Raw genomic sequence first — 27598 nt, forward strand, 5'->3', positions numbered from 1 at the left:
GGACCCTGTAGGACACACTTGATCCAATGCCGCTCGTGCAAATCTGTATTTGAGCAAGACGTTGTCTCTCCTCGTCTTGGAAAACAGGACGGCAACGATAGGAAGCCGAGCCAAGGTCTGTGTGTCGTGTTCGTGTGTGTGTGTGTGTGTGAGAGAGAGAGAGTCAGCCTAGTGTGCTGTGTGGATTCTGTTGCAGCGTAGTTGTGTAGTTGTGTGAGTGGACTCATTGTGAACACACTTGATAGCCTAGTTGATTATCTTGGCTTGACTCTGACACATCTTGTTGCGCAATGAGTCTGTGTGGACTTCAGCATACACTGGAGCACTAGGCTAGGGGAACACCCTGATTGCCACTGGGTATTTTGCACACTGTCAAGCACTGTATTTCCCAATAGATAACAATGCTGAGCTTTCAGTATTTATTTACTTCATTATGTCCAGTGAAGCAGGACAATCAAACATTTTTGTTGATGATTAATATCGGGTAATTATGTACCTTTGCCTTTTCTCCTGTTAATTGTGATTGTGAAATGTTGATGCTTTTTCTGTTTGTCTTGCTCGCTAACAATGCAGAAGAGTTTGTGTATCAATATATATGTATATATGTTTATATATATATATATGTATTTATCATAATGTTTCTAAACAGCCAGGCAGTGTTTCAGCAGTGCACATTTCTCACAGAATAACACAGCATGTGGTATATTTATTTGCTACACTGGAATGTGTTTTTCATGTCTGCAGCTTGTAATCCTGGAAACAAACTTCTACCATCACACTATCAAACTCACTGGTTTGCGCCTTCTGCATGTTCTTGTGTTGTAGTTGTTATGTTGCACTACAAATGGAGGAGGTGATGAATGTACCTGCAAAGAGAGGTTTAAACTTAGACTTTGAAGCAAGAACTGAGTCATTACAGTATATCTTTGAAGTCGGTAAACAGGATTTTCCACAGCTGTCTTAATCAATTTGTCGTTACCATCTTGTGCGGCTGCCATAATCCTTAGGAATCCTTCATATTAACAGACAACACTGACTTAGTAGATCCGGTGTCCTGTTCCAGAAAGCTAGTTTAAAAAACTCTGAGCCTAACTCTGAACTCGCTTTCAGAAGAGCTGATCAGAAGCTCTGAGTTTGGTCGGTCCGAGTTAAGCTTGTGAACGGTGAATAAAAGACAACGCCTCCATCTTCATCAGATTCCACAGAGGCCAACTGAGGATGAAAAATACAGTTTAAGATATAAAAAGAATATCGTAAAGTCACAATATATTCCAGGAAGATAACTAAACATTAACGTGGCTCAAAATGTGAGTATTTATATTCTTTGCTGATCAGTGTAGTTTTATTATTCGTGGGAAGTAATACAGCACATCATACTCCAGACCAACTGTTTGTCTATCGGATTCAATTTATTTGTCGCACTGGGATATTTGTGTGCACAGCCAGCACACAGAAACATACAGATGAAGATCAGATATAAAACAAAATATATATTCAGATTTATCATTTTCGTTGCAATTCAAGTGATATTGTTGCAAACTGAGTGCGCCTTTTGAGTAAACAGCATTTGTCGTTGATGTGATAAACCGTCTTGTGTGCATTGAGGAAGGCACCCAATCAATACAGCAGAACGCTTTAACGTTACCAGTAACTCAGTGGGCTGAAGGATGCTGTTAAAAGAGGAAGATGCAAGCTTTATGTTTTTTTGGATTGCTAAGAGCAGAGGGTCATCCAAGATCACCAAAGGTTAAGTTTTACTTGGCGTACCGACAGTAAAACTTGTCAGAGATTTAGACCATCTATGATATACCATGTACACAACTTACAGAAAAAAAACACTCCATGTTGACAAACGATTAAAGGGAAATTCCAGACATGACTTTGCTATTTTTAAACAAAATGATTAATTCCTTTGTCAGTACATTTTTCTTGTTTTTATGTAAACTCAACAGTGACTGTACAACTAATGTAAAGCTAATTATACAAAGTTGTACATAATTCAATTGAAATAGACAAATTATGTTTGGACATCAACACCATTCTCTGAGCTCCTTTGAAAAGTTATTTGATACACAAATGTTTAAAGCAAACCAAAATAAGAATGTATTGTTAGAAGACTAATAAAAAGGGAGTTGGAATGTAAAAAGGAACAATATTGTTAAATGTAGTGCAAAAGGTCACTTTTCCTTTGCTCTTCATAACCACCCTTCTATTATCTTTCTGTGCAGGTATTTGTATGAATTGTACAGTTTACAAAAATCGTTGAAATTTGAACCAAAAATGCCTTTTTAGTTGTATTTCAGGTACCACACAGGCCTACATTGTTGTGAAATAAACTATGGAAGAGTTGAATGATGAGTATTGGTGGTCGTTGTTGTGGTAACCGGATGTGAATTACTTGTCAGGAAAACCCATCTCCCGGCTCTGATGTCCAATCAAACCTCTCCGGCGTCCACGGTGCCCGGCACGTACATTTTTCAGGATGTGCTTCACTGCAAGCTCTACAAATCATCTCTGCAGCTCCGCGCGAGCTTTGCTGCACAAGCGTGCTTGCTTTTCCTGGTTATCAATAGAACTTTTATAAAACAAGAGAACTTTAGGGGAGTGAAGGGACAGCCAACGAGAGAGAGAGAGAGAGAGAGAGAGAGAGAGAGAGAGAGAGAGAGAGAGAGAGAGAGAGAGAGAGAGAGAGAGAGAGAGAGACTTGCCACATGCCCTCTCCCTGCTAATTTTGATAGTTTGCAGAGCACAAAATCGCACACCACAAGCTTCTGACTCTTTGGGTGGGCACGGCAGCTCAGTGGGCGGGTGGGCCTCAGGGGGCCACCCATAACACCGAGCTGGTCCTGTTCTATACAAGTCTTGTCTGATTCTGCCCACATTTAGCTTTAGGGGAGTGAACTTGATCGTGTAAATACTGAGAGTAATGTGGGCTAAAAAAAAATCACTCACTACGTTTACATGCACTATTCTGTTTTCTTTTAGGCTTGCATCTCTACTACAGCATCGCAAACAGATACTGTGTATTAGATACGGAATATCTCGAAGTAAAAATGACTACACAAGGTAACGTACTTCCTGAGGAGAGGAGAGAGGATGGACCTGCTGGTCTATGTGTGTTTATTTCTCCGGAGTAGTGGTTCAGCACTATACACTTGTATGTGCCTGTTGGTCTTTGTGGTATTATATGCTATATATATATATATATATATATATATATATATATATATATATATATATATATATATATATATATATATATATATATATATATATATATATATATATATATATATGTATAGGACAATATATAATTCAATAAAATTAGTAATGGTAACAGGCCTAATTATTACTTGACTAAATACAAAATGTCCCTTCCTGTACCGGGATTTAAAAAGCTGTGTGAGAAAAGGGGAAAGGATAAACCATGTTGTCGAAGAAAGTTAAGTAAAATAATTGTACAAAATCATCTAAAACTTATTATTAGCAATGATTTAAGGGTGTCCACACTGTTTTGTTTAATGAATTCTTCATTCAAATAGATTTATTCTTCATATTAGACATTAGAGGCAAGAGCTCTGTTGTCACAATAAAACTGATGACGGACGCCATCAAGAATGTCAGTGCGTGACTGATAGCTGTTCCATATGAACATGGAATTAAACAAAAACATTGTTAAGAGCTTGAGGAGCTTAGTGGCTATTATCATAATTTAAAAACTAATGTGTACACTCTAATAATAAAGTGGGAGCAAAGAAATGGCAGATTTCCAATGGGAGTGGCTGATATGTAATGAGCTGGGCTGTTTCCAGATCCTCTTGACTGAAGTGGCCACTCACCACATAAAGAGTGAGCAAGTCAACGGACGCAATTATATGAATTCATTTTTATTGTGAAATCAATGCAGCATCCAAACAAATATATAATGGAAAATATCTCCATGTCCACAGCACAACAAGAGCTTGAGTATGAGCTCGCCACAAAGAAGTGCTTAATAGAACAAATTAGGAGGAAACATTAGTGGGTAATGAACTGTGGATTGTTTTTCATTAGATCTTAAAATTTTAAACCCATTTTTTGGTGAGAAAATGTGCGTGTGAATGACTGACAAAGAAACCATTCTGTTTTGGGGATTTTTCTGCTCTTCGTTTGTCAGACAGTCCTCACACTGCATCCCAAAGCAATTAACACCTCAGGACGATTACTTTCTTCCTTGCATTAGGAACTCATCACACACACACACACACACACACACACACACACACACACACACACACACACACACACTGGACATTCAGATGTGCCAGCATGCCATTTGGGAGCAGAGAGCTGCTATCTTCTCTGTGTTTTAATTACTGTCATTACAGGAAAGAGTGCAGACAAGCGTTTGTTTTTTCCCACTTTACTTCTTTCCCTCAGAAAACAGCATTCAGGGAAGCTGTTCCCAGGCCTGGGCGCCTCACTGAATCATCAGTCACATTCAGGACTTTTGAGCAATGCCTTGACAGCAATAGGGCCATAGATTTGCAGCATTATGTTATCACAGTCGGACTATATCTGCTTTAAAACATTAGGGCTTGTCAGCAAGAAAAATGTCAAACATTTTACATTTTGTCATTTCCCAGAAAGTTGTGTACATGAGCGTACTCTCAAGAAGATTAGATCCAGCGTTCAAAGCAGTGGAGCTGCTTTCACAGCCTACGCTGGCTTGTCACATTTTGAAGCTGGTCAGTTATTTTTCCGTTGGCGCATCACTCATTTTGATGGCTGATTTTAAAAGCATATTATTATCAGTCTCAACTGTCTACGAGATCACTTTTAAAGAGTTTTTCACGTCTATTAGACAGTTGATGGTACAGAGGTCTCCAGGTGGCAGGAGGTGAGAGAAGGGCGGGACATGCAACAATCAAACCAAATGGGGTTATTTGGTAGCCGTAACCACGGGAGTATTTTGGCGCAGTTTGCCAGAAAAATTAGCATCCGATGAAATCTGTCGAAAAAAGAAAAGACAAAGAAATATATTAATTATCAACACAGGTATCTATCATATGGGTTTCCGTAACGCAAGCTTGGTTAAATGTTTTATACAAGTAAAGCTTTCAAAGGAGTAACTGTGTGCGTAAGGTTAGCAGTAACATTGTACTGTAGCTCTAAATGTAGCAGTGCAGTGTGTGTACAGTTTGGGATATTTCCCGGTGAGTACATGATGCAATTCTTCAAGACCCAGACCAAGTTCCCATGTCTTGCTAGCGGCCGCCTGCTGATTTGAAGTGAAGGAGGTTAGCCCCGAAAACTATCAACTTCGGCCCATGCAGGCTCACTTAATAAGGCGGACTGGCAATTTCATTTCACACTATTTCATACATGACTATCAAAATATGCCTTTAAAAATCAACCTTGTCTATTGTCTGTAATTGTAGAAGATTAACGACTACACATATTAGGACAATTTAAATGGTCAAAAATCATATATAGATGGCACTGGTGAAGTCTTTTATGTAATTGTTTCTTCATGTTCTGTCTGATCTCATGAAAAGACTATTTTAAATAGATAAATGACAGCTGTTCAGCAGCAACTCAGCTGTGTGATTCATGAGCCATGTTTCACACTGTGGTGTACTTCGGGAACGCCAGATTTTGAGACCAGTTGGTGATAGAAAAATATCAAACAGATTTTCAGCGTCAACATTATCGACGTTTCCGTCAATCCTCTCCTGGGTAAAGTGGCCTCCAGCTCTGATGATCTTTTAATGAGATAAAATGTGACTGCTTTCACATTAGGGCTTCCTATTTGTTGTGTGCATGGGTTACCTTCAATTATACAGAGCAAATTGCAGTTGGTGTTTCATGATTTGTTATCCTTTTATTAATGCTGATGGTGGCAGACAAAAGGACTTTTTAAGTGGCAACAAAGTACATTTTTGTGGCCATTGGTCATCGGATCATAGTTGATGTATTTAATCGAAAACAACCCTCAAAATATGAGTCCTTTTATAATACATAATTTTAACATGAGCACAGACGAGTGTACTTTTTAAACATTTATAATAGTTTCTGAATCATTTTATATTGTGTGATATTGTGTAAAGCCATATATAGTGTTACACAATTTTTCACCAAAATAAAAGCCGGTAAAAAATGCAAAAAGCATCACCCCTTTTTTGTTATCAAGCCATCTGGTGAAATGGATATTTTGTACAATCTTTTATTCATAAGAACGTTCCAGAGCTTTTCGATTAAGTCGACTCTGGAGTCAAAAATGTTCCGCGCAGAAATACACCATGTTACCATAAGACCTGTGTTTATGGTCCCCATTGATGAAAGAGTCAGACATACTGCAGACTCTTTGTACAAACTGTCTTTTGAAATCCACAGACGTTTGCCAGAACAAACAGCAATACAATAGAAGCTCATTCAACATCATCGCTCATTTGCAGTCGCTGCCCCTCGGCTCCTATTGGCAGCAGTTTATTATGAGAACGGAGGTGAAAAAGAGCATAGATGTAAGTAATGGTTAGCACAATATGATATTGTGCTTCTAAGAAAAATACAATTGTTAAGGAGAGGCCATCAACGTGTCCAAATCTCTTTTCTTGTAATGACTTGTAAATATGTGAAGCCATAAACGGAGAGTGTGGAGTAAACCTGGATACTTTACAGGGATACGTCATTCAGATTTGTACTGTGATGTGATGCTCTCTCTCTTTTGGTTCTTATGTTGGAGAAGAAACTAAATGCATTTGTGTCTGTGAAAAAAAGTCTCACTTTCCTGTCTCAAACAAGAAACTCAGTTGTTTTTGTGTTAAATAGTTGCCAATGTGCTTTTAAAAGAAGCATTTTTTATAGCCTAATTGAAATGCCACAGGCGTCTGTGAGAAACTCCCATCAGACCCGAGGCCAAGGGAGCTGCATAGTTGCAGCTAGAGTGTTTCCAAGGTGATTGCAGTGTGACTATGAAGAAGTGCCTTCATGTTTTTAACCCATCTGCTGGGTGCAGCACAATGCAGGGGAGCCGCGAGGTTGATTGTGTAACTTTTTCGTCGGCTTTTGGTGTCTGGCCTAATGCTGATACATTTTACAAGAAACACATGAAGCAGAAACTGTGTGTGTGTGTGTGTGTGTGTGTGTGTGCGCGCGCTGATGGAGTGTTAGAAACTCTTATCAATGTAGCCTTAACTTTTGACTACGTTTTGAATCTCATTGTGTAACTAAATAAATTGATCAATATTTAAGTCTCCAGAGGTTCAGAGATGTATGAATAGTTGCATGCTATTTTATTTTATGGTAAACAGAAATGTAAACATGTAAAGTCATTTTAAATTTGATTTTCATGTTGTATTCATATACAGCAGCCTTTTCAATTTATCTGAATGGAAATGGCCACAATGGGGACTAGAAGCGCTCATAAGATCTATGAGTCTCGGTTTTATAGTCATACTCAACCCATGCAATTCCAAGACTGTTTAGGGTTGTACTGCATGCATACAAACTATTGTTTTTGCTACAAACTGAATTGGATGAGCATCAGGGTTAATTTGTTTTCAATTGTACAAAAATGTACAATTTTAGTCCTATTTTGCGAAGAAAAACTAACAAACAAAAATATTTTATATGTGGAGGAAGAATTACGAAGTCTTACAGCCTAAAGAAAGAAGCTGCTCTGTAGTCTGGTGGTACTGCCACTGATTTTAATGTATCTCTTGCCAGAAGGCAGGCAGCAGGGGGAACAGGATGTGGCTGAGTTGCGTTTTGTCCTTCAATATCCTTTGAGCTCATCTCAGGCGCTTCTTCTCAACAATATCCCTAATTCTTGGTAGATCGGTCCCAAAGATGCTGTAGAGCCGTGAACATCACATAACAGCTTGTAACGTTTTAAGTCAGGATGATTTCTATCACTCCAATGTAAAGGAAGAGGAATTTTGTCTTTTTCGTTGTTTCTTTAAGGAAAACAACCTTTTAGTGAGTTTTTTTCCCCAGGATAAAGATGTGTGACGACCATGCCAGCTTGTCTTTATCTCCTTTTTTCTTTTACGCTCCTTGGTTTTACTAACGTTGAGCTTTAGGTCATTCTCTGATCACCACTCTGCAAGATTGTTGATATCCTTTCTCTGTGAAGTCTGGTTGTGGTTTGTAATCTGATGATGCCGTTGGCGTCATCCGCAAACTTCACACCAAAATGTCCATGTCTGTAAAGAGGAGACTTATGGGTACCCGTAGAACCTATTTTCATTCAGATATCTTGAGTTACGAAGTCAAGGGATCCCATTGAAAATGACCATGTCATGTTTTCCATTGCTATTTTCTAGCTTAACTTCCAAACCCCTCTCAACAAGCTAGCGTGACATCATAACAATGCAGGCCTTAGGTCATCAAGTTCCACGAGATACCAATATGTTCACTCTGCAGCTTTAAACTGAGCCTCTGAAAGACCGTTTTGGGAGCTGAAGATATTGAATATAATATTCACAACTATGTTTTAATCTGAAAATTATTATCCTTTCCTTAGCTTAAAAAAACATTTTTTTATATTTACCCGGGGAGCAGGTCATCTTCCACAGAGTCGCCTTGTTTTCACAGCAGACCAGAAGAAACACATGCTCTAGCAAGAGCCTTTTGCGCGAGCATTTGCGCTGCTGTTTCAGTCGGGCTGAGCTCCTCCACCTACATACACACAACTACACAAACACGCACGCACGCTAATAGACCGCAGGTGACGATACTTATACTGAAGTTAACGCTTGTGACTGTACATGCCGCGCAATATTACTCTACATACTGTCTCTGTTGTTGTAAACATAAATGTTGCTGCTGTAGAAAACAATATGTAGTTATATCAAAATTATGAATAACTTCTAATTCTATTCATCATTTTTTAAATGATCTATATCTTGTTTAAAAACAAGGATTTAATCATGTAGAAGAGCAGAGTATTGATAAGAGTAGCTCTTACTAAAATCATAAGGATAACTCTGCTAAACTGAACACCGATGCCGTTTTTCAACATGCTTGGAAAGGGAGGGGCTGAGCTGAGGGGTTTACTTGGATGCAACCTGCCACAAACTATTAGTTGCCAGTAAAACGTACATACTGTTCCTTTGTTCATTTCTATTTATCAGTTGCAAAAACGTGGCTTATATAACATTTCATGCCCAAGCAGTTTCCACCTCTTCCACAGCGGTGTACGCCAAAATCCCCCAAAATGAAATTTTCCGGAAATAACATTAACATCTTTACATCTTTTTTAAACTATATCCTCTCTTTGATGCCGGAAATGTCACCTTTGCCCTCAGGTGAACTTTTTCCCGACTGACTCGGTGCCCTCTGCCCCAGCTCCCTATTGTGTCCGCCCATGCAGACGGTGTGTTTCCTTCCTGTCTTTGTGTCGGTTCTCCCGTATGTATTTAATAAACAGAGATTTTTTGCTGAAGATGGATGATGTTCACAAGACAACTTTAGGAAGAACAAATGGGAGGGTGAAAATTCCTGAAATGCCTCGAGGAGGTACATTTGTTCCGAGTACAGATTCCGTCTCTTTTGCAGCCGGAACCACCATCTGGGATGTGAGAATATGCATAACAAACAATAGTGGCAATGTTTGAGAGGCATTTCAATCAGAGATATTTTATATCATAATATTTACTCTAAAAATATCCCACAAAAACACAACTTTCTGTATATTTTTTGGATTGAGGTTGGATTTAACCTTTGACAAGACGTGCAAGTAAATTGTGTCCTGTAGCTCTTTCAAAGTCTCCCACCGTAAAGTTGGACTTGGTACTTTTTGGCCCTGCTGATTTATGCTTCTGGCAGATATTGTTAGTAACCTTCCATCCATATAAGTCTGACATGGAAAAGAAATACTAAAATAAATCAGCCCACCCTTTGTCTTCAACAATGGCTCAATTACTCCCACGGGTCTGGTCTGAATGATTTGAGAACTGGGAAAAAAAAAAAGAAGCAATCTCTCTTAGTCATGTAACTATTGATTTGGATGTTGTTGTTTGCTTCTATTTTAGCTAATGGTTGTGTGTGAATTGTAAAAAAAAACAAAACTGAATTGTATTTGACAAGTAAAGGAAAGATATTTATGTCTGGACACCATGATGTAGAAATTCTTTTGTGACTCTTGAGGGACTTCTACGACTTGCAAAGCGGGGGTCACTTTGCTGATTCAAATAGTTTTGTCCGGTTCAGTTTATAAGCTACGAGATTATATCAACGTTCAGCCACTACAAAGTGGTCCGTTCAGTTTGAACATTGGATGTCGAAGATTTGTTTGTACATGCACTGAACATCTTGAGCAATACCAACAAACTATCTGCTAGCGACCTAGCAACCTGCTAACAAGGTAACTGCAAGCAAGCTTACTGATAACTGAACATTTTTGATTCTGCAAGCTAGCATTACAGTTTAATATTGGTGTATCATATTGTATGATAACCTATAACAGAATGATACTATTATTATTATTATTATTATTATTATTATTATTATTATTATTGAACATTACATCTTATTACAACAGCAAAGAAGAATGTGTGTGCGTGAACACTTGCACAGAGATGGAACACAAATGTTCTCATGACCCTTGACTCTTGCTGTGCTTAGTGCTGAGGAATCTTGGTCCTGGGTTGATTCACAGTATTGAGTCAGGTCCTGTCTGCTCAGATGAAAAAAACAGGCAAAAACAATCTGATAGAAGCTGACAAAACCTCTAACTTGCACTTGTGTCACAACATGGTCCCTATGTGAGTTTGTATCGCTGTTTTGAGCTTGGACATGGCTTGAAGGGGTGGACTGAAGACCTTTAAAAAAACTTTAATTTGTAGATTTAGCTATTTCAAACTTTAAAAAAAAGAAAAGAAATTCCAAACATTTCAGATTGCTACCACTAGGGGACTTTGTGCTCTAGGATAATCTTTCCCATACTGGTCCCCTGCTCATGTCCTTGAATGCTTTTCTCAGCATCCTCCTGTCCTGTGTTAGTTGCAGGGGTGGCCAGGCCATGTGAGAAATGAAAAGAGGACTTTGTTTCCCAGCGGAGCAAAAGAGTTGGAGCCTCGGGTCAGGAGAACTTCTTCTCTTCTGTACATCCCTAATCATCTTTCCTTTAAGGGCATGTTTATGTTTGCACATATTTCCTCTTCGATTGTGCCGAAGGAGACTGAACTCATGAGAATGCTGTTGGCTAAGTATCCTCATATCCTGCAGTGGTTCGCTCCCTCACGCTGTGTCTCCGTGGAGGCACAATCTCAGCATCCTACCTTTCTCATGTCCATTTTTAGGCCACTATCTGCTACACAATACTGATGACAAGGCTCTTCAAGTGATAAGTCACTGATAAGTCACAATAAAAGATTATTTGTGGGAAACCCTGTTTGCAACTGTATCCCATAACAATTCTGCAATGAGTAACAGAACTAGATTCATGGCAGCGTCCCAGCACATTGTGGGTGGGAGGAAAAAGAGAAGAAAACGAGCACTGTGAATGTTCAATGTAAAATTACAGTGATTACGGTGTCCTTTTAAAAGAAGATGGTGTGAATGCTAATTATTTTACTGACAAAACCTACAGGCAACTGTGCTGGTGATTGTCAGGTGTATTTCTATCTGGGACAGATCTCCACTTCCTGTCCTTTGCCAACTTGCTAATTCTTAATTCATCTCTTTCTCTCACTTCCATCCTGTTTCCTCTCCTCACTCATGCTTTCTAATCCTCTGTCACACATTCAGACAGAAATTGTCTCCTCGCTCGCCTTTATCTGTGTTGCTCCGTGTTTTCCTCGCCCTCACCCGGCTTTGTGTCTTCCAGGAGTGCTTGGAGGCGTTTCCGCTCCCAAACTCTGCATGAGCTCTGGTCTCCCTAGTGGGATATTAATAGGGAAGAGAAGGGGAGGGGGCATTGTGACACGCTCCCAGGAGGTCTGAGGGTGGGAAATAAGAAGTGGGGAAAGGGCTATGGCTCTTCAGTTGCCGGGACCGGCGGCCATAAATCCATCATGAATTCCACGCGCACAGATAAACACACACAGATTTGAGTTTGTTCTTGAAGCTGAAGTAAGGAATAAAACGACAGAGGAAACGTGATTTATGATATAACGTGATATTGGACAAAGAAACCTCCGGAGCTAGGGAGGATTGTTGGCTCCACACACACCTGCGCTCTTGTCAGGAGAAGGACGAATGAGAGATTTATTGGACACTTTGTTTATTTTCAACTGGAACTGTGACTGCACTTAATGCAGGGGTGTCAAACTCATTTTAGTGAAGGGGCCACATGCTGCCCATTTTGATCTCAAGTGGGCCAGACCAGTAAAATCACAGCATAATAACGCATAAATAATGACAATATTTATAATATATTAAAATCATTGGTGAAGGTTTTTGGATGATAATTGCTATTTTAAGGTCTTTCTACAATAAACTAGTAACATTAACACGAAAAATTCAGACATCAACGCACTGTTTATCTGCCTGGGTTCTCCTCTGCAGATTGCTTCGCTTTGTAACGAAAAATACAGTGAAATCTCCAAAAACGTTGTCCTCCTTTTGCAGCTTATAATTTCTCCCTGAATTTGTTTTCCTCCCGATTATTGATGGTGCACCGTCTGTAGCCCCACTGACAGTAAAGGTCCAGTCCACTCTGATCCGGTCTAACGCTTCTACGAGAGTGCTAAAAATGTAATCCGCTGCAGTGGTGTCTGTCATGGGTATCAACAGCAGGAACTCCTCGGTGACTGCCAAACCCTCCTCAAAACCACGAATGAATACGGCCGGTGGAGCAACATCTTTAGTAATGTCACTGCTCTCATCGGTTCCAACTAAAAATGATACAAATTTATTTACCTTATGCTACTTTTGGCTATCCTAATATGCTGAAAGATCGGAAATCCTATCCGGCACAGTATTCTTCTTTAGGCCATTGTTGGCAAAAATTCTATCACTTTATTGATTTGTTTTTTTAATTATTTCAACAGATATCTAGCAGGCCGTATGTTTGATACCCCTGAGTTAATGTATACAAGGAGAGCCCGGCCTTTCTCAGTGCAGCATTGTTTACTGAATGTAAATGTTTATCCCCACTTATATCACCCCAAGTCTGAGTGTGCAGGATGAGTCTTTAAACGTCTTTAACGGTAACAGCAGATGAAGACGCTCTAACTTCTGTGTACCAACAGAGTCGTGTCTCTTTCCTAAATATGTCACTATTCTGGTCAGTCATGAAAACACTATAACGTATGTATAGTTTTTTCTCTTTCTTATCATAGTGTGTTTTTATTTCCACGTACCGTTGACTCAGAGAGTCCCGCACAAAAAATTCAAAGTGTCTGGACTGTTGGTCTCGGTATACGTGAAAGTGAGGGGACGATTGTGGTGCAATGTTGACTGTGGGTTTGAAACAGAGAAGAAACAGCCGTCTCCTGTGAAAAAAGTTTGATGTTTTGTTGACCTGTTGACTCATCCATCCCAACCCTCTATACATGCACTTGGTTGCTCTTTAATTCTCATACCAGATTCTTCCTTTAGCTCTCAATATAATTACAACCACAACTAAAGAGCTTTGTCACTTGTACACTTAGGATCCAAAGCTACGCCATGACCCCAGTCACTCACTATAAACTATAAGTACACTTTAAGATTGCCGAGAGGGGAAGTGTTCAAAAGGGCCTCACCTCAATATTGCGAAGCTCCCTACAATATTAAGTCATATTTACTCTCGGAGCTCAGTGGTGATCTTTGTGGCCTCTTTATTTTATCTTATCACTGATGGAGTTGACAAGTAGAGTTAAAAACAAGCTGTCACTAGAGGCGGGCAGAGGGCAGAGACTAGCTGTCATACCACAATATTTGTTCAACATGGCGATCACAAGGTCTTCATCTGGGCATCAAATGTCGAGTAAATGAATAAATAGATTTTGCGCTGACTTTTGCAGTGCAACCTCTATTGCCATTATTTTAAGTCAAAATATTTACCTTTTTGGTTCTTTTCTGTTAGTAATACTCATATATCGACAACCTTTTTACGGTATGTATGGTACATGTATGTATACTAAGTGGTACAGCCATCACATGCATACCCGAGGAGTGACATTAAACACCTGTTGTGTTACCTTGATACGCAGCGTGACAAACACATGTTCAATTTCTGTGAGGGGGTGTACTAAAATAATAGGGGGCAGTATTGGCCAAAGCATCTTCAAGCATGCTGTTGTCCTACATCTTGTTGTTGTCTATTTAGGGAGTAGAGGTCATCCGACGGACCATCGAGCTGTTTGACAGCTCAGCATCTTTGTTCCAAAGGTACCAATGGATCCTCTGATGTCAGTATTGCAAATCAAAGCTTGCGATGATGAATCGCTTAAGAAAACCACAAGTGGACAAAGAATGAAGCAATGTGTGTATTGAATTAGTGCCCCTATAATTCTTCACTTATTTTACATGGCAAGCTCAATCGTTCTGTGCTTCAGTTCCTCCAGAAATAAAGCTGACCATGCAGCAACGACCAGCCTCCTTCACAGTGTCTAAATCTGCCGAGACTCTGACCTCCGTCGTTTCACTTCTCCTTTTCTCTTTGTCCAATGGTTTTATCAGACATCAGCAGGTTGTCCAGCCGGAGATTTCTCAGTGTTGGCTCTTTTTTTTTGCTTTGAACCAGACCAGTAATTTAATGTTAAAGGCAATTTTTAAACCTTTATCTGTCGGAAGATTGACGATGACTCGAATCTGAACCCAAACAGGAAATCAAAGTAAACAAGACTCCTATTGCAAAGTTGAGCAAGCAGCTAGAAGTTTCATGGAGGGAGTTGTGGTCCTCAAGACCTAGCTATAGTGCAGGCACAGTGGTGTATAGTTGTTTAGTAACTTAAGAAAAATGAATAGAGAATAATATTAATGAGTTGTTTTATGGGTTCACTTAACTGCTTTTTATCATATCTACTGTTTAATTTAAACAAGAGTCAGCTCTTTCTCTGTATTATCTCACCTGTCTATTGAACAGTTTTAGTTACTTTATGTTAGTTCTAAGTCTGGGACAATTTGAGAATCGAGTCACAGCAAAAATAAACGAGAGAGAAGTGACAGAACACATTATTGAGGGAGGGCAGTGATCTATGGAGCACGATAGCGGCTCAATAGTGGCTGACAGTGTCGACAAGTGGAGGTGGAGATGGACTTGTTTGAGGTGTACATAGGGCAGATAAAGGCAGGCAAAGACCAAATGTTTTTCTTAGGCTGCAGTCTTCATACTAACTGTAGAAATGGTGATTTAACAATGGCCTTTGAGTATTCACACATACGTCTACACATGCATATACACAAAGACCCGAACCCTCAATGGTGATTTATTTATCTGACCGTACATTGAAAAGTTGACTGATTCGTGACTTGATTTATGTGAAGTGTATCGGTATTGCTGTAAACAATCATATCAAGTTTGGGAAAAACATATTCTATCAAAATGGGAACGTAGAGTAAACCAGAGATCAAAACTACGCCTGTTCACAGAGTGTTAACCCAAGTTCCATTAGAAATAAACTGACCGGCAAAGAGCTTCATTCTAAAATACAAGAACAAGAGGAAACAAGGTGGTCTACAGTATCTTATAGATCTAAACTAATAAAATGGATCATTTCAACTTTATTAGTCACTTTGTAGAATCTCTTAAACCTAATAGGATTTGGCTAAGGGTATTGTGTTCACTCATAAAGGATAGCAAATGGGTTTTTTAAACAATGGATGAAAGACGGGGTCAGATGGGGTTTAGTAAAATAGAAGCTGGAAGCTGGGAAAACTCTACCAGACAGGGCCATAAAACTCCTGCACTGAGACATTTTGTGTGAAATATCCTGCAAGAAACATGCTGATGACCTGAAAATGTCTCCTCCAATGAATACATGTGGGATTGCATGTTGAAAGTTTGAATCTCCCTTATCTTGTGATTGGTGAGAGCTGATGTTTCGATGGACACAATAGTCTCAGATGAGGTCTATAACAACAGATACGACGTGAGCTCATTGCATATCACAAGACTTCAAGTTTCAATGTAGACATGACTAGTATTGATTTCCTTCCTGATTTCCATAAAAGAGAAGTTGAAACTTCAATGCATGACACCATCCATCCTGGAGTTTGTGTGTGTGGGGAGAAATTCATCTTCTCCTCACTTCAGGACATTGTTATACAATAGCCTACACAGATGCGTGGTCTTTGTTATTTTTGCCTCTCAATCCTGACCCAAGGTGAGTCAATATTCAGCGCTTTTTTGGTTTCCTTGTGTTTGTAGGGTGCTTGTGGGTGTGAGCGTGCTGATGTGTGTGCGTGCCTGTGTGGATGCGTTTGTGGGCTTCACATTTATTAATTACAATCTGCATCATACCATCCAGTTTAATCGACTACTGTGCTCCACAGTGTCTTGCAGCAACCTCAAAGTCATTGGCTTCTTTGGGCACAATGTCACTTTGCCCTGTAAGTATGACACCCAAACTCACGGTGTCCTCAGTTTCTGTTGGGGCCGGGGGATGGTGCCCCGGTCCAAATGCTCCGACACCATCGTCTCCTCACAGGATGGGGCTGTGCTCCATGAGGAGTCACTTAGGTACCAGCTGCTGGGCAGCGTGACTGACGGGGATGTGTCGCTGACCATCCTGGACGCCCAGTGGAGTGATGCCGGCGTGTACGGCTGCAGGCTGGAGATCCCAGGGTGGTTCAATGATGAGAAGATCAACACACACCTAGTCATGGAGGAAGGTGAAACTCATGAAAATCACCCAGGTTGAATAATAATTTTGTGATCCAGCCTGAAGGTATTTTGTTTTTCCAGCTCCTGTTGAATTACCCGTGACCCAGAACTGGACACTTGCTGCAGGACAGGGTGAGCAGCCATGTTGAATAATGGTGGATCAAAGTTGATTTGAAGCAATTAGCAATGTTTTGTGTTCATTGATAAAACATACTGTTCATTCTATTTCATTTTTACGGTTAAACTTTATTTGACATGTGGTAATAACTTATGGTTTCAACTTCCAGAAATATTGACAACACCCGTGACTAATAATGTCGAAGTTAGTGACCCAACATTGGACATGTTTGCAGTTAGAACTCCGGTATTGTACTTTATTTTTTTCTAAAGTGAGGAAATGTAATATGTTGTTTAGAAAAATGTGTATGCATATAATTACACTTTTTACAATGCAAAAAGAATGTTTCTAATTGAAAACCTATTGTATTAAGTGTCTGAGCTGTTTTACTTAAACACATGAAGAACTGAAGGAAGATGTAGTATTTGTCTACAATGATAGTTTAAAATACAGAAGAAGAAAGCTGCACACTCATAACTCTCATGCAATATTTGTATGTAACCAATAGTAAAGCACATCTGGCCTTCAGGAACATTTTGTAACAATAATGATTGGAATCATAACTAGAAACATATTACAATTCTAAGTGTGTGGCTTTCCCCATGTCATTATTTATTGAAAAATAATGATTTTTTTAGGTGCTCTGCTTTGCATGTGTGTGACTAAGAATTGAGAAATAATACCCTGACATATTACAGTGTTGTACTATTGCTATGAATATACAGTATATTGAAAATGTATTTGTATGTATATTTATGGCATATATTACAAACTATGTGCTATTTATAATTGACCCAGTACCTCATGATAAGATTAATTTTCATTGCAGGAAAAATTCAAAGCCTTCCTTGAAGTGGGGAACATTGGTAGGGCGGCAGCTGTATTGTTCTCCGCCATGATCATAATCCTCATCTTTGTTTTCCGTAAGTGTGGAATGGATTATAATTCGTGACTCAAGCATCATTCAAATTAATTTTAAACATTCAAAGTGGGCGTTCACTGAGTGCGTCTTCCTTTTATAGACTGAGAACATCATTTGATGCATTTCTTTAAAACAGGGAGAAGATTTCTACTGAAGAAGACACTTCAACATCACCACACCTCGACTGCTGAAAACATTTATGAAGAATTATGAAGGGTCCCAACATTATGAGAATAAGAGAATCAATAAGGAACTGCTTGTCGAATGTGTCTGCTTGCCATTGCTGACTTGATGCACCAATGCAGCTTTAGAGGGAAACCTTTTGAGCCTTTTTTTAAGCACCTCACTGGGCTGTACTATCTGATTGCGCTGAAAAAAGGCAAATGTGTGTCACGCGGATGAAAAGATGCAAAAATATCCTGCAGATTAATTGTTTTGCTGTTTTTCATAGCGAAATGGATCTCACAGGCCTTAAAAGCTGGTACATGGTTTATACTTGTGGACACAATGCCACCTATTGGACTTAATGTATCATTATCAAAATATTAGAAAAGATTCTACCATGAAATACATTCTGCACTGTGTGTGAAGCAATACAATGTCTATATACTCTGTTTTGAAAAAAGATGAAAGGAACTATATATTGAAAAACTGGCCCGCAAAGAGTAAAATTAAAAATAACCTACAAAACACAGTTTGTGTTCTGTTATATGATTACATAAATGGACATAAATGTGCTCAAAATTACATTTTGAGCACATTTATGTCCATTTATTTAATGCTGAAAATGATCGATGCCTCACTGTCACAGTTAAACGCTGGATTAAAACTCTGCTACTGAGGGGAATGAGATTTTGTTTTTCCGTTTAGACCTCGTCATCATGAGGATTTTTAATATTACGTCACTCAAACACTCGTATCGTTCCAGTTTTTGGAGGTCAGTTTCTGTGCTGGGTTACTAAACATCTATTGGACCCAAATGTTTACTCAGCATTTTAAGAAACATACATTACCCTCTGGACTTTGTGCAGACACATCAGTGTCTGGATATAATGGATACAGTTCTGGTAACACTCGTAGTGTTCGAGCCAAAATTATGATGTTAAGCTCTCACAGAGTTCATTTTCTTTAATGTTTTAAGCATATTTTTAAAACTTTTATACAAAACATTTTACTTTTTTGAAAAAACAAGGGGCTTATCTCAGTTGATTCCTGTGTTGTGTTTCTAAAACGTCTTCTTCTTATTTTTGAAATCTATCATCAACATTGTGTGGTTATTAAATAAACGTTTTAACAGTGTACCCTTTATTTAGTCAGGCGAGTCATTAATTAAGAACAAATTTTTAATGACCAACAAACGTGTTGGCAACATTTCTTTTTAACTTTATTACCCTCATCATAGACATTAATACAAATTGGCCTCTGCTTTCAACCCATCTTAAGCAGATGGGAGCAGTGGGCTGCTGTGAAGCACTTGGGGTTCAACGTCTCGCTCAAGGACACTTGACAAACAGTTGAAGCCAACGTTCTGGTTGAAGGACTTGCTCAAACCACTTGGCCTCCCACTGGCTGAGTTAAGGCTAGAGGAGTTATAGTACATTTTGTATACATCTATTTCAATATATTTATGGCATTCCATCTGTCCTTCCGTCAACAGTTTCCTGAAGGGCAAGAGTGCCAAAACACTGAGCTTTCCTTTCACACTGGGATAAAAAGAGATTTCCCAACTCTTTAAATAATTGATCTATTTAATGTAAATGTGAAAAGCAAGAAATAGAGTGCAGAGCAATATGACAGTTTTCAACATACGATGTATATTTGAATATATTACATATTCATGGCACAAATATAAGACTTTTGATAAGGTTCATTTTCATTGCAGGAGTGGCCTGGAAGTTTTAACATTGACAGGGTGGCAGCTATTTTCTTCTTCACCATAATCCTCATCCTTATTTTCCATTAGGGTGGAATGAATTATAGTTTGTGAATCATGCGCCGTTCAGATTAGTTTTACACATTAAAAGATCGTGGGCCTTCCTTCTTTCATCTATTTTAGGAACACAGGACATAGTGGACGAATCTGCAGTTTAATTTACATCCAATGCCAACATTAGTGGGCATGGTTGAGTGGAGGGCACTATGTAATTTCATCAGATTATTGCAAGTACTCTTTTGACTTTTTACTACATTTACAAGAACCACAACCTTCCCCTAACCATAGCCAAGTGTTTTAGTGCAGGCTAATCATATATCATCATTTTACCATAACTTCAATATTTCACCTATTTATAAACAAAGACTTTGTAACAATATATAAACAGCTGGCATTGAACAGTCAAAACTGTGTCCATAAATCTGGAGGAGGCACTTTATTTTTGCCGGTATCTGGCAAAAAATCGGTAATAACCTTTCAGCATAATTCAAGTGGTACCCCGTGATGGACAGTTTTCTGGAAAGAGCAAACATATGCCAGCTATCTCTGCCCTACGCCCCTCCCACCAGACAAACACGGGCATATGAGTATGATTACAATTACTGCTCTTTTATTTCAAACATCATTCTAACCCCAATCGTTATTGTGATCTTGATACCGATACAGCTTGCGTCAATTGCAGACATGAGAGCCTTGAGAGCCTGCAAAGGCCTCTGATTTAAGGAGCTATGATATCGGCCAAGTGCTCCAGAGACAGGAATACAATCTTGTTGATAGCTTAGCCTTCAGATAACCATAGCCGTGAGCTGCCGTGACCTTTTGACTACTGTTAACAGAAGGCTCAGCTATAAACAACTTTTTCTGTTGCTTATAAGCCGTTTCTTGTGATGGCTGCTTTGAAGTGGAGGCTGCTGTTGTCAATGCAGGAACGGCATCTCCTTCTGCAGGACCTTCCATCTTTAATTTAGGCTTTCACTGAAGGAACGTGTACAAACATCTGTATTTGGAGAACAGCCAATAGAAATGGCCTCTGTCTGAAAATATCTGTGGGGAAAGTATCCTGTCACAGGCTGAGAACAGTTATGAGTCCAGGGTGAAGATCACCTGAATGAAGACACGTCTGTCAGGACTTCATTAATAACCTTTTGAACTCTAATCTTTTAAATAAATATGGTATAGGTATTACATTATCAGCTGCAGTTTACATTGTTTTTCTTTGTGTTTTTCTAATGAGGATTTCCATGTCTGTTTTCAACACACATGATTTTCAATGTAATAGACTCTGAGTGGAGTGCACACTGATCAATTTCCACAGTTCCTTCTATGCATTTTTCTGTATGGATGATGAATTGTTGTTGTGCTCAATGCAAATCCCATTTTCACCTCTTTGTTTATGATCAAAATTGATTTATTGGACATGTTTTCAATTCAAACGTTCTAAACAAACAATATTAATGTTTTTTTTGTCATTTAGAGCTCACTGTGAAAGCTGTTATGCAGAATTGTACTCCATGTTCTCACACTGAAGACACATGTCTTCACAGCTTCTGTTCCAGTTCTTGTTTTTAATCAAATTTGATTTTGATCTATTTTTCACATAAATACTGATTTGAATTGGTAGGCAGGAGGAAGGCGTCCTTTCTGAGTCAGTGAGGGAAATGATCTCCATGTGGCTGTGACAGTGTTTACAGGGATTACGTTGCAGATGGGAGAAAATCATCTGGATTGCGGAAAGTCTATATGTTTTCTCATTGTTGCTGTTTCTCTTTTATTTATTTTGTGTTCCACCAGGGTGTTGGTCATCTCATTTTGTCAATGCAAAAGTTAAAGTGCATTCAATACAACACATTGACAACGTTGTAATCATGAATAATAGTATAGTAGCTGTACCAGCTACATGTTTGTGGCGTGATCAGAGAGGAAGTTCTGTGCCGGTTGCTAAACATCCATCAGACCCACATGCTTACTCAGCAGAAACACACAGAAGTCTATGGCCCTTGAGTAAACCCGACTTTCTATTTTTATCAGCGTATATTTCAGGACATATTGAGTTCATGTTTTTGGAAATGAATATAAAGATTATATCTACAACCATCTTATGTTTGCGCTCACATGCTGACAGTAAATGTTATAAATTAAGTGACCGTCAGCCAGTTTTTTAAAGTCTTTTTAAAGTTATTCTGAATATTTTAACAAATCATTTCACAGCGTGTGTGCTCAGTTAAAAAAAAAAAGCAACACAATTTACTGCAGAATTTCTGTGGATGCAAAGCACCTCATCCAAGAATAAAGTTAAGAGTTTCAATGCGTGATATTTTCAAAGTTCCTTCAGTCACTACAAGGACTGAGAACAAACAACAGGGGTAAAGGCAGTATGGATAACCTTGATTCTGTCTGTCTAATCTCCAAAATGCAACATGTGTGTCACTTCTAGGATAAGGAACCAAAACCACAGAAAAGGAAACGTCTCTTTTCGACATTCCACTTCTGCCAGCATAAGTTGTTTGTGTGAGCATATCAAGGACAGCATCATGTGATTTGGAAGGAGTCCAAAGCTGAAACCACGCTGCGGTTTAGTTCAGAGTCGCTGAGCAGGTGGACGAAATCCTGATTGATCCTGAGACAAGAGAAAAATGATTTTTCTAAGACGCCTCCTTCTGGGTTGCAATCTCCTCTTTTGTCTTCTCCTCGGTAAGATAGTCATGCGATTTGCTTCATGTTTTAAATACTATTTAAAAGCTTTGATTTATTATACCGTACTGAATATTCCTTTGCCATCGGGACTTGCTATCTTTTCAGGTGGTGTGTCTGCAGAAAGCATCATAGCCACAGTGGGAGAAGATGTTACTTTGATATGCAAATATGATGCTCAGTACTATGGCAAGCTTGCTGCATGCTGGGGTCGGGGAGCCGTCCCCAACAGTGGCTGTGCCAATGAGGTGATCAGGTCAGACGGGACATCAGTGATCAACAGAGTGTCGGAGCGGTACCTGCTCAGGGGGGATGTTGGTGTGGGAGATGTGTCGCTGACCATCAGGCAGGCCGAGGAGGGAGACTCTGGGACGTATGGCTGCCGTGTGGAAATACCGGGCTTGTTCAATGATTACAAGCAGCAGCTGACGCTGACGGTAGTGGCAGGTGAGATTGATAACAAAAGGAGTTAAAGTAATCACTTTCAGTGACAAAAATTAACACTATGTCTGAAAATTCTTACATTTGAGATGCTGGAACAAGCACACGTTTGATTTGCACATGGTTTTATCTGTTGATTTATTAATTGATGAATTGTTTCAATACTATCAAGGACTTAACTTAGCTTTTCTTCTTCTTTTAGTACGCCCTAATCCTCTGAAGGTTGAGATGAAAGAGGTGAAGGAAAGAACTGTCACTGTTCGCTGGACTCCTGTGTTCGACGGTGGCAATCCCATTACAGCCTTCAGGATTGATCTAAAAAACAAACAAGGTAAACAGTAGATTATTGGCCTAATAATCTCAATAGAATTAGGATATTTGGCAGCTTATTATATATTTTGAAATGTACTTGGAGAATGATGTATAGCCCTTATCTACGCACCCTTTTTGCACAGCATTCTGGGATACTGCAGTGAGTACCGAAATCTCAAATCCTGAACTGACTCAGCTGACTTTGGTGGATCTGCGTCCGGCCAAGCCCTACAACATTCGCATGTTTGCTATCAACAGCGTGGGCATGAGCGAGGCCAGCAATGTTGTGACAGTCACAACTAAAGAAGCAGGTACTGTCCCTCATTGTTTACAGTTGTGGAAATGATTAGAACTGTGCAGAACATTATTTTTCGAGGGGTGGCTTCATTGAGATGTGTTTTCCTTGCAGCACCAGAGGGTCCACCCCTGGATATGCAGCTGGAGGCGCTCACTTCTCATAGCATCAAAGTCACTTGGAAGGTAAAGTATTGTGAAGCTTAATTTGCAGACTCATTCTTTTTTTTAATTATATATTAAATAAAGCTATGGATTGCACTTTTTTTTAATTCTGGCCTTGAGTCTGGAGTTCATCCTCTATGATATATCTCACAAGAAAAAAAGAGTGTCAAATACTTTCAAATAAGAGTGTCTTTTCTCTGGACCAGCCTCCAAAGCTGGAGCACAGAAATGGGGTTCTCCGGAGTTACAGCATTAGCTACAGAGAGTATGACTCTGCAGGCAGACAGTTCAAAAGGTGGCAGCACGCGAGTGTGACGGCCACGCGGGAACTGGAGAGCGTCATCCTGAACAACCTGAAGCCTTCGGCCAAATACGGCGTGATCATACAGGCCAAAACTAATGCAGGCGTAGGACCGGCCTCAACTGCACCTCTCTGCTCCACTCTGGATGAGGGTAAGATGAGCAAAATATGAGAAAAACATTAGTTTCAATTTTGTTATTTAATTACAGAAGTTGGATTTTTTTCTGTTTCAAGTTCACACAACGTCAACAGCTTCCACTTTCAAGTCTTCTTCCTCTGCGGCCTCAATTTGGATACGAGGCACTACAAGTTTAACTTCCGGTATGTGCTACTGTGTCGATTAATCATATTTCTGATAATTTATTAACATATTGAGAACTATAGGGATACAATTTTACTGGAAATGTGTATATATATTTATTTTTTTGTTTTGCATCCTGTCCCAAGCTCACACAACCACCATCAAGACTGTTACTGCTGCCACTGTTTGGGCAGAAAGCACCGCAAGTATCAAATCAGGTACATGAATTAACATTTTAGACTTTACATCAGCATAAACTTTATTTCAATACAGATCTTCCACAGTCTCTGTGAATCGTAAAATGTTGGATCACTTGTGCTGTGACAGTGTCCCGTAAAAGTAGATGAATTGTTCACAGCTCTAGTTTGTCATAATCATCACAATCTGTCTTTCTGCTGGGCATGTTCAAAACATGTTCAAAATCACAAAATGAAACAGAGATATGTTTTTCTCTGCTGAATGTCTTTGACCTGTGTCTTCCAGTGTTCCCGGACCCACCAGTGATTGAGTTAAAGGAGGTCAAAGACAATACAATCTCCCTTTCATGGACTCCTGGGTTTGAAGGGGACAGCCCCATCACTGGCTATTACCTGGAGAGTAAAGCAGTGAACGGTATGAGACATCTTCAATGGAGTAATTAAATGATTGCCACTTTACTGTACCTCAACTGCTGACATTACGTTGACATTGGGAATCCGTCTGGCATCTGGTGCTATAATGTAACTAACATTTCTTTCCTCTTTCTTCTCCTCCACAGCCTCGTGGGAATACACAAAGACAGTTGTTGATTTCAGCCCCAACCAGACAGAGGCCACAATAATAGAGATAAATCCCTCAACGTACAACATCCGCATGTTTGCCAAGAACAGAGTGGGCGTCAGTAAAGCCAGCAATATCATCACCTTCACCAGTGGAGAAGCAGGTGTTGTGTTTCTTACTGTTGTCCCTTTGCTTTTCTTCTCATGGTCTCTGTTGTTTTTAACTGTGGCACATCAGGCCGAACAGGACTAGTGATGTCTGTCGCTGCACTCTTCAGTGTTGCTGCGATGATGTGGCTCGTTAGTTGAAGTGGCCCTTGTTCACACTTACCAGGAAGCCATAAATACAAATGAACCCCACTTCTTTCATAACACAATTTCAGTTCCTCTGGCAACAGAAAGTACACCTCAAGTGATCCCATTTGTTATTTTCATAAACGTACTGTACATATATATTTTTGCATCGTGAGCAGTTTTCTGAGAAGCAACACTTTGAAAACTTCCTCTAAGCTACTTTCCTTTGTGGGTGTCTGACAGGTCATCAGAGAGTTGATTTCCGTACCACCGTACCTATTGACACGCATGCTGCTGTAAGTATGAAAACAATGACTTCAAAAATAAACCATATGCAAGTTAAGGTTAGAGGGTTCGCTCATCATCAGTGGTGGAAGAAGTACTCAAGTAAAAGTAAAAATCTCACTCTGAAATTGTATACTTGATTAAATGTACTTTAGAAGTAATAGTTTCTTTGCACATCACCCCCTGTAGGCAGCTGCTCTAAAAGAGCTGTGATGAACCACAAAGCTATCTGCTGAACATAGTTGAGCATTGAGCGTTTTATCTCATGCAGAGCCTAACAATGTTTTAAAGGAGGTGGAATATTGGAATTACTTTCATGAGATGACCAGACATTTGACTCTACATTAAATCATATGCTCCTTTCGCTACTTAATAACTCATTTGCCAAAAGACAACAGTATCTGGTGACTTTCAGGCTGTTTATCTGCTCGCTTTGGTAATCTGCCCTCGAGTGGCAACCATATGTCACTGCTGAACTTGGTGAATCTTCTCTGCTAGGCGAGCACTGAGGAGAGTCAGAGCGGACACCTGGCAGCCATCGTGGTGCCTGTGCTGCTGCTGGTGACGGTTGTTGCCATTGTAATCACGTGGCAGCTCCGACGTGAGTATACTGACGTTTTGAACACAACAAGTCTGAAAAGGGATTTCATTTGATCTTTAATCTCTCTGTTCATAAAGGAATAAAACAGAAGAAAGGCAACCTGAACATGTGAGTTGTTTTTGTCACTCATGTATAGAGAAGTCATTTAAATAGAACCGTTATTGCCTCTGCTTGATTGAACAACACATTTCTCGCACGCAGGTGGCTGACCAATGAAGTTCTACGTTACAGAGGCGCCGAGTCACTGCAAGAGCTGTAAAACTATGAGTTACATTTCAGTCGAGGACAAGAGAAATAAGTACAAGGCTGGATTACATTTTACATAATTTGCTAAATAAGGTTATACATATATATTTCTGTTTGTTATGTCATTGAGGAAAGAAACTTGAACTGTGTGTTGAGTTGATCAAACTAATCAAAAGGAAAACTAATCTGTTCCCGTATACACCCAGTAAAGAAGCTGTCTTTATTTCCAATATTTGTATGTTGCAGCAATTGTTGTTAGTTTGTCATTTTGTTGTTGTTTTCTCTCTTTCTAACAATATGTATCAGTTTACATTATAATCACCGCTAACAGGTCATTACATCACTTGTAATATTTTGATGTGACTTCATATGTAATAAAATAAAACAAATTCCTTTCACGACTAACATATTGTCCAATTTTCACTCAGCACACTTGCATATTACAAATACTGAGAAACTAACGTTGTTCACCAATCTGTTCTTTCATTTAAACCCAAACACTAAACTGCTTGTTATTTGACAAAACCCCAATGTCTGATAAATAATGAAAGCAGCCGTTTCAACCCCACAACTCCCACAACCACTGTCCACCAGTACCCAGTTATAACCACAAGAGGGAGCCACAGCCCCACCCGTGAGCTGATCGAATACTCTCCAGGCTCACTCAGATCTCTGAGATCTCACCTCATCAGCGGCAGACTCGTCCTCCGAGACAGGAACGGCAGCCAGCTGGATTTCCATCCATCTGTCCTGTAAATCTCTTAATTGTCCTAATTAAGGAGATGAGGAAGAGGAGGAGATCCGATACCTCTGTGGGGCTCTGAGGCAGCTGCCTGCGAGGGAGTCTCTTACTAATGGAGGATCATAAGGGGGATACCCAAGCTTGTGTCTCAGTGGGGACTACATGGCACAATAGGGATCTGGACGAATTGATGTATATATGAATGAATGTTGAAAAAGAGCTTCCGCTTGCTTTTCTACTTGTTTATATCTCTTTCTAAAGAAAGCCTACGACTAAGCGACTGATGAAAGAACTGTTGCTTTTGCATTCACATGCTAAAGTGTCACACTTCCTGAGGAATTGACTAATTGTCTACAGCGTTGTAAATATGACTTGATTTATTCTTTTGCAGTGGTAAGCCATCACAAACTCTAATTTGCTGACGCACAAAGTCGCAGCGCGCTGTGAGACCGTGGC

The 27598-nt window shown here is 39.6% G+C and overlaps 2 protein-coding genes across 4 annotated transcripts; both read left to right on the plus strand.

Annotated features, from left to right (window-relative positions):
- Window positions 1–26805, plus strand: LOC137792425 (cell adhesion molecule DSCAM-like). 2 transcript variants are annotated; one of them, XM_068588096.1, is made up of 15 exons: window positions 1–115; window positions 22146–22402; window positions 22511–22849; window positions 23046–23174; window positions 23299–23466; window positions 23565–23635; window positions 23821–24067; window positions 24150–24236; window positions 24363–24434; window positions 24700–24828; window positions 24974–25138; window positions 25512–25564; window positions 26052–26154; window positions 26232–26262; window positions 26356–26805. In XM_068588096.1, the coding sequence occupies exons 2-15, from the start codon at window positions 22345–22347 to the stop codon at window positions 26411–26413; spliced, it is 1710 nt and encodes a 569-aa protein (XP_068444197.1). In that variant the 5' UTR covers window positions 1–115; window positions 22146–22344; the 3' UTR covers window positions 26414–26805. The 2 variants fall into 2 exon arrangements, with proteins under 2 accessions (XP_068444197.1, XP_068444206.1); XM_068588105.1 differs by lacking the exon at window positions 1–115 and having other exon boundaries at window positions 21934–22402.
- On the plus strand, window positions 15917–18988 carry LOC137793958 (hepatitis A virus cellular receptor 1 homolog). 2 transcript variants are annotated; one of them, XM_068590450.1, is made up of 6 exons: window positions 15917–16238; window positions 16408–16746; window positions 16820–16870; window positions 17026–17102; window positions 17686–17779; window positions 17915–18988. In XM_068590450.1, the coding sequence occupies exons 1-6, from the start codon at window positions 16196–16198 to the stop codon at window positions 17989–17991; spliced, it is 681 nt and encodes a 226-aa protein (XP_068446551.1). In that variant the 5' UTR covers window positions 15917–16195; the 3' UTR covers window positions 17992–18988. The 2 variants fall into 2 exon arrangements, with proteins under 2 accessions (XP_068446551.1, XP_068446542.1); XM_068590441.1 differs by having other exon boundaries at window positions 15917–16746.
- Window positions 26806–27598: the final 793 nt, after the last annotated feature.

This window comes from Clinocottus analis, unplaced genomic scaffold (genome assembly GCF_023055335.1).
Source record: "Clinocottus analis isolate CAN_PGR_092001 unplaced genomic scaffold, fCliAna1.0.p SCAF_10, whole genome shotgun sequence".
NCBI classification, from domain to species: domain Eukaryota; kingdom Metazoa; phylum Chordata; class Actinopteri; order Perciformes; family Cottidae; genus Clinocottus; species Clinocottus analis.

What these genes read in the sequence shown, in the direction of transcription:
- LOC137793958 (XM_068590441.1), top strand. Translation starts at nt 16,308, where the DNA reads ATGTGTGTGCGTGCCTGTGTGGATGCGTTTGTGGGCTTCACATTTATT. An exon ending in ACACCTAGTCATGGAGGAAG is followed by an intron (nt 16,747 to 16,819) that starts GTGAAACTCATG and finishes TTGTTTTTCCAG; the next exon opens with CTCCTGTTGAATTACCCGTG. An exon ending in GACACTTGCTGCAGGACAGG is followed by an intron (nt 16,871 to 17,025) that starts GTGAGCAGCCAT and finishes TTCAACTTCCAG; the next exon opens with AAATATTGACAACACCCGTG.
- LOC137792425 (XM_068588096.1), top strand. Translation starts at nt 22,345, where the DNA reads ATGATTTTTCTAAGACGCCTCCTTCTGGGTTGCAATCTCCTCTTTTGT. An exon ending in CACCGCAAGTATCAAATCAG is followed by an intron (nt 24,435 to 24,699) that starts GTACATGAATTA and finishes TGTGTCTTCCAG; the next exon opens with TGTTCCCGGACCCACCAGTG. An exon ending in CTTCACCAGTGGAGAAGCAG is followed by an intron (nt 25,139 to 25,511) that starts GTGTTGTGTTTC and finishes GGTGTCTGACAG; the next exon opens with GTCATCAGAGAGTTGATTTC.